The 6974-nt window shown below is 42.8% G+C and overlaps 1 protein-coding gene across 1 annotated transcript in view; it reads left to right on the top strand.

Moving 5' to 3' along the window:
• LOC311228183 (creatine kinase M-type-like) overlaps positions 1 to 6753 on the top strand; it is a gene marked incomplete at its 3' end in the record, with an annotated part of 45099 nt that extends 38346 nt beyond the window's left edge. The window contains exon 5 of the mRNA XM_084314095.1: positions 6748 to 6753. Coding sequence (XP_084170221.1) covers positions 6748 to 6753 — 6 coding nt within the window. The remainder of the gene's footprint in view (positions 1 to 6747) is intronic.
• Positions 6754 to 6974: the final 221 nt, after the last annotated feature.

Here is a 6974-nt window from a genome sequence, read left to right as displayed (position 1 = left end):
ACAGATTGCAGAATGGGTACTGTAACTGAGGGTTACAAAACCCTGACTGTATTAAAGATTGTGATAGATTAAACCACTGCTAGTTATGTACTTTAATTACTGGCCAGACAGTACATCAAATATAGATGGTGAACACCCACAAGAACACGGCATTGACAAATAAATAGTATTTGAGGGTATTTTATTATTATGCAACATTAGGTTACAGAATGAGAATTAGGGTCGCGCTTGTATGGCGAAGAATATGCGTAAAGTCAGTCAATAGCATGAGTCACTAAGAATAGCAGGAATCCTACGATGGGTCTAAGTTGACACCACCTGTCGTACAATAGCAACTATATAAGGCAACGCTGATACCGCCTGGAGACAATGGGTTCCCTCCGGGGGTGTAAGGCCTGGAGGGTAGAGGAATGTTCGGATACTCCGTCTGATTCAATGAAGAATAAAGAGACTCCACGTACAGGAGTCGGTCCTTGTAAATCCCACGATCAGCAGCAAAGCAATAGTTGTAATCCAAATGCTCGATAGCACTGATGACAGCTAGCCAGCCTCCGTCCACGAGGCCAGCCCGAGTTGTAATCCTCACGAGGTTGAATCCCAAACGATAGTGGAAATCAACAATGCTCTTCTCCGGGTAACACGTTCCAAATCAATATAATCCAACCAGTAATGGTTCTGCAATCGCCGACGCCGGTTCTCCTGTGCACATGTCCAACGGTTCTCCGACTAGGCCTCCTCGGGTGTGGGCACGTATTTAGGCCACACACCCTGGCTAAGTACACTAGCTAAAACACGACGAACCGCTGGGTAATGCTACACACGAACGAACTGTAGCCGCACGATATACAATAAATGAACGACTATTTACTTCACATTAGATTAGGTCGAACTTGACGTTACTGCATTAAACTCTGACACTTTACTATTCTAATCGCACATGTTCTCAACGCACGAGTTGCTCACTTCACCACGATGAACTACGTTGGCTTGTTTTAGATGGACAAGCAGGTGCTCGGGGTAAGGTGGGGTAAGGGTACTGCTGCACGCATCTTGCGCTGTATATATATACTTAAGTGACGATCTAGTCCCAAACCGCAGTCTTTGTCTGGTATCAATACGCTGTCTCCGGGCATGTTCTGACATGCCTGAACTTGTCTTTGAACCTGGCATTGGGGGCCTGCGAGGTGGCGCCTAGGGGCGCTGTCCAATAAGGAGAGCGAATATTACTCTGGTTTGAACGCAGGTAAAGGGATATTCCGTGTATATATAAATAATATACAAAGTATATCAAACAATAAAGGTAGATTCTCAGTTTAATCTGGCCCTTCACAACAGGTACAATACAGTACGGCTCAATACACACAATTGTTAAGGGGATGCAGACAAGAGAAAGACTTTCATCTTGTTTACATCAGGGTCCCCCATTTTCAATTCATCGTAACATTTATGACATACGCAACATACAGATAAACAGTACGGTTACATCCAGACATTTATGACATACCAGATATACAAATATACAGTACTGTTTACGAGACAGCGTTTCTAAAAGAGAGGTCAGTGAATACCACGACCACAACACCAGAGGAAGCTCAACAAATCATGTTAAACCCAGACTAAACAAGGGACTAAACACGTTTCGCAATTATGCCACATCAATGTGGAATGCCCTACCCAAAGCTGTAAAGGAATGTGAATCCCTACCCACATTCAAAACCGCTCTTAAAGAGCACCTACGGGAGGCTGCAATTCGAAACTGGCCACCGTAAATGTCCAAACCCCCGCACCCCCTCCTATTATACAGTCTCCTCCCCACCGTATGTATATTTCTCTCCCACCCACCCACCCCCTCCAAATGTACAGTCTCCTCCCCACCGTATGTATATTTCTCTCCCACCCACCCACCCCCTCCAAATGTACAGTCTCCTCCCCACCATATGTATATATTCTCCCCAATGTATGTATATTTCTCCCACCCACCCACCCCCTCCTAATGTACAGTCCCCTCCCATCATATGTATATACTCTGTCAGGATCTATGGGTAACAGTACTAAATACCTGTATGTCATGTATGTCCCTATGCCATAAATGTCATGTATGTTGTGTATGTCATAAATGTCACTATGAATTGAAAATGGGGGACCCTGACAAAGACAAACGTCTTTCTCTGGTCTGCATCCCCTTAACAATTGTGTGTATTGAGCCGTACTGTATTGCACCCATTCTGCAATCTGTTAAATAAAGTTCATTCATTCATTCATTCATTCATTCATTCATTCATTCATTCATTCATTCATTCATTCGTTCATTCATTCATTCATTCATTCATTCATTCATTCATTCATTCATTCATTCATTCATTCATTCATTCATTCATTCATTCATAGTGGATTCAATACACCAAGCTAACTGTAACACAGTGTTTAATGAGAGATGGTAGATTCAATACACCAAGCTAACTTTACACAGTGTTTAATGAGAGATGGTAGATGGAAATGACTTCTATGTTGCGATAACTTCTCTGTATCATGTTTAAATGTGTTTGGGGGGGGGGGGGGGGGGGGGGGGGAATGTCCAGGCTGCAAAGTAAGCAGTATGGTAGTAATAGCCTATCAGACCAATACACATGGAATTACTTCTTAGTCATTTTCCTTAATAGTTCTTTGCTGGTATGGCAACATATTAGATTCTATTGAAAGTGGTCTTAAAAAGGTCTTAAATGTAACCTGTTGAAACTTGCAGGATCCCTGTCCGTCAACATCCACCTTCAGTGAGACCATAACACCTGCCCATCATGAAGATGACGTGTCACCCACCTCTACAAGCAGCAGTATCACCACCTGCACTAAAGGTTTGACCTCACAAGACCCTGCACTATGGCCAAGTGTCATAAGCCATACCCAACAATGTGGTATCAAGGGGACCAATACAGGTCAAAGATATTGTTTCCCCCCAAAATCCAGCGAACGTACGTGGCTTCTGTATTTGGTTAGCACAGACTCAGTCTTCTGTTTGATATTATAAAAAAAATTAATATGATTAATAAATGCCTCGTAGTTAATAATACATTTTCTTTTCTTTTTTTCTTCTGTATATTACTCTTTCTGTAGTCATGCAATAACCTCCACTGGCTGATGATTTGGTCATCCTGTCGCCAAGTAGTAGTGGTTTCCAAGAGCTGCTCAATATCTGTTCTGATTATGGAGTTAGGTATGATGTGAAATACAATGCTAAGAAGAGTGTCATTCTGATTTGCAGGACTAAAAGCGATAAGGATATTTCTTTTCCTTTTTTCTATCCGTCTGGGCTGGTGCTGGCCGTCTGCTGTAGTACAAAATATTTGGGTCACATTATTACTGATCAAATGAGTGATGATGATGACATGTACCGACAGCGGCGAGTACTGTATGCTCAAGCGAACATGCTGAGGAAGAAGTTCCATTTCTGCTCTGCTGGGGTGAAAGTTAACCTGTTTAGGGCATATTGCACTCCTCTCCAGGGACGTGCACAGGACTTTAGAGGGGCAGGTGCTCAAAGGCTGAAAATAGCACTATACCTGTGTGTGTTTTAACCGAGCGCATGCAGCGCGCAAGCCTGATTTTTAAGGGCCCTTTTCGGGCGGGGGCCCCCTTTTTATGCTTTTTGGGGGGTTTTGGTGATCAAATATTGAATATTGAACTATAATAATCAGTGCAGGAGCTCACTTATCCTTGAAAGACACTTCTTCACTGATCACTGACTTAAAAGGCCCACACATCTCCATAAATGTTCAGGGGGGAGGGAATAAGTGCTTACCCTACAGACCCCAAGAAGTGCTGTATATTCTGTATTGTTTAATATAAATGCATTTTTTATTCCAATCCCGATTTGTATTTGAGATTCCCAAATCCCATCGTGTCCCTCAATGAGTAATACCATCATCATCATCATCACCACCCACGCTATGCATAAAATATATAGGTCCGCAGAGAGGCATGCTGAGGAGGCTGTGCAAACTGCAATGGAATATGGCGCATCTCTCTCTCTTTACCTAATATTTTGATTCTATCCTGACATTTTTCAGTTGGAAGGGCAGTCTATATCCGTAACAGTAAACATTTTTTTTTTCATATTTCTTTCCAAAAAGGGCACTTTTTTATAAGGCTCAAAAGGACAGGTGCTCAAGCACCCCTTGGGCTCTATGTGTGCACGTGCCTGCTCCTCTCTATACTGCCCCCTTGTGGCTCAAGTTTAAGCAGGCTAGCTTCCATAAACTCCAGGTTATTATAATGATTGCCTGAGGATTGTGCTGAGGAAGCCTAGGTGGCGCTGCAGCACCAGTGAGATGTTTTGTGCTGCTGGAGTTAACTCCTTCATGCTCTGCTGCTGAGACACCTGATGTACAAATGTATCTGTCGTCAGAATGTGTCTCAGAACCGGATCATCCTGTTGCCGACTCAACCGAGTCTCACTGACCTCAAGCTCCAGTCCTGTGTCTGGAAGTATTGGTACAGTGCCCTGTTGTAGAGCTGCCATTGGTTTATGTTTTTATTAGTGTCATTTGTGGATTATTATGTTTGTGTGTTTTTTTTACTCTGTGGACCCTGTGTCTGTTAATAAAGATGAGTCTCTCTGATCATGTGTTCATGTCTCTCTGATCATGTGTTCATGTCTCTCTGATCATGTGTTCAAGTCCCTCTGATCATGTGTTCATGTCTCTGATCATGTGTTCATGTCTCTGCTCATGTGTTCATGTCCCTCTGATCATGTGTTCATGTCTCTGATCATGTGTTCATGTCTCTGATCATGTGTTCATGTCCCTCTGATCATGTGTTCATGTCCCTCTGATCATGTGTTCATGTCCCTCTGATCATGTGTTCATGTCTCTGATCATGTGTTCATGTCCCTCTGATCATGTGTTCATGTCTCTGATCATGTGTTCATGTCCCTCTGATCATGTGTTCATGTCCCTCTGATCATGTGTTCATGTCTCTGATCATGTGTTCATGTCTCTGATCATGTGTTCATGTCTCTCTGATCATGTGTTCATGTCTCTCTGATCATGTGTTCATGTCCATCTGATCATGTGTTCATGTCTCTGATCATGTGTTCATGTCTCTCTGATCATGTGTTCATGTCTCTGATCATGTGTTCATGTCCCTCTGATCATGTGTTCATGTCTCTCTGATTGATTGATTGATTGATTGAAAAGTTTATTAACAGATTGCAGAATGGGTACAGTACAGTACAGCTCAATACATACAATTGTTAAGGGGATGCAGACCAGAGAAAGACTTTCGACTTGTTTACATCAGGGTCCCCCATTTTCAATTCATCATAACATATATGACATACATGACATACAGATAGACAGTACTGCTACATCTATACATTTATGACATATCAGATTTGCAAATACAGTACTGTTTGTGATACAAAAGTGTCCAGAAAAGGAGTGTATATACATTTGGCATAGAAACTGTACATTGGAGGAGGTTGGTTGGGTGGGGTGGGGTTGGGTGGGTTGGGTGAGGGCTGTACATTGGAGGTGGGGGGGGGGGGGGTTGGGAAGGGGACACACACACATTTTACACTGTACATTGGAATATTGACAAAGCCTTACTTGGTCATTTACTGTACAACTAGGTTAGGACATTTGTAGGGGCCAGTTTCGAATTGCAGTCTCACGTAGGTGTTTTTTGAGAGTGTTTTTGAAGGTGGGTAGTGATTCACATTCCTTTACAGCTTTAGGCAGGGCGTTCCACATTGATGTGGCATAATTGCGAAACGTGTTTAGTCCCTTGTTTGATCCAAATCTGGGTTTTACATGATTTGTGGAGCTCCCTCTGGTGTTGTGATCGTGGTATTCACTGACCTTTGGGAAGTATTTTGACATGTACATGGGTACCTTGGTCGCGTAGTGTATCTTGTAGACCAGGCCCATTGCAAGTTGCTGTACTCTGTCGTCTACTCTAAGCCATCCTAGGTTGTCAAAGTGGGCAGGGGTGAGGTGGGTTCTAGGAGTCAGGTCAAGTAGTAGTCTGACTAGCTTGTTTTGAGATGTTTGTAATTTGTTTTTTAGTGCCTTTGAGGTGCTTTGGTACCATGAGGTGCAAGCATAGTCGTAGTACCCTTGAATGAGTGCTCCTGCTAGAGTCCTCAGGGTATTCTTGTTTACCAGAGCGGAGATCCGGTACAAGAATCGCGTTCGTTGGTTCGTTGATCATGTGTTCATGTCTCTCTGATCATGTGTTCATGTCTCTGATCATGTGTTCATGTCTCTCTGATCATGTGTTCATGTCTCTGATCATGTGTTCATGTCCCTCTGATCATGTGTTCATGTCTCTCTGATCATGTGTTCATGTCTCTCTGATCATGTGTTCATGTCTCTCTGATCATGTGTTCATGTCTCTCTGATCATGTGTTCATGTCTCTCTGATCATGTGTTCATGTCTCTCTGATCATGTGTTCATGTCTCTGATCATGTGTTCATGTCTCTCTGATCATGTGTTCATGTCCCTCTGATCATGTGTTCATGTCCCTCTGATCATGTGTTCATGTCCCTCTGATCATGTGTTCATGTCTCTCTGATCATGTGTTCATGTCTCTCTGATCATGTGTTCATGTCCCTCTGATCATGTGTTCATGTCCCTCTGATCATGTGTTCATGTCTCTCTGATCATGTGTTCATGTCTCTCTGATCATGTGTTCATGTCTCTCTGATCATGTGTTCATGTCCCTCTGATCATGTGTTTATGTCTCCACAGCATTGAAGAAGTGGAGAATTGCTGCACTGTGTCTGGGGATGCTATGTCTCTCCCTACTGGCTGGGATCATCTGCCTGGGAGTGTTGTGTGAGTCTAATAATAATAATAATAATAATAATAATAATAAAGATTATATAGCGCCTTACATAATGGTATCTCAAAGCACTTTACAGACATTGCATTACAGTACACGGACAAACACAATACGGACTTTGGACTTTCACAAT

This window comes from Notolepis coatsorum (genome assembly GCF_963971535.1).
Source record: "Notolepis coatsorum genome assembly, chromosome: 5".
Classification (NCBI taxonomy): domain Eukaryota; kingdom Metazoa; phylum Chordata; class Actinopteri; order Aulopiformes; family Paralepididae; genus Notolepis; species Notolepis coatsorum.
This window is presented reverse-complemented; position numbering and strand designations above follow the sequence as displayed.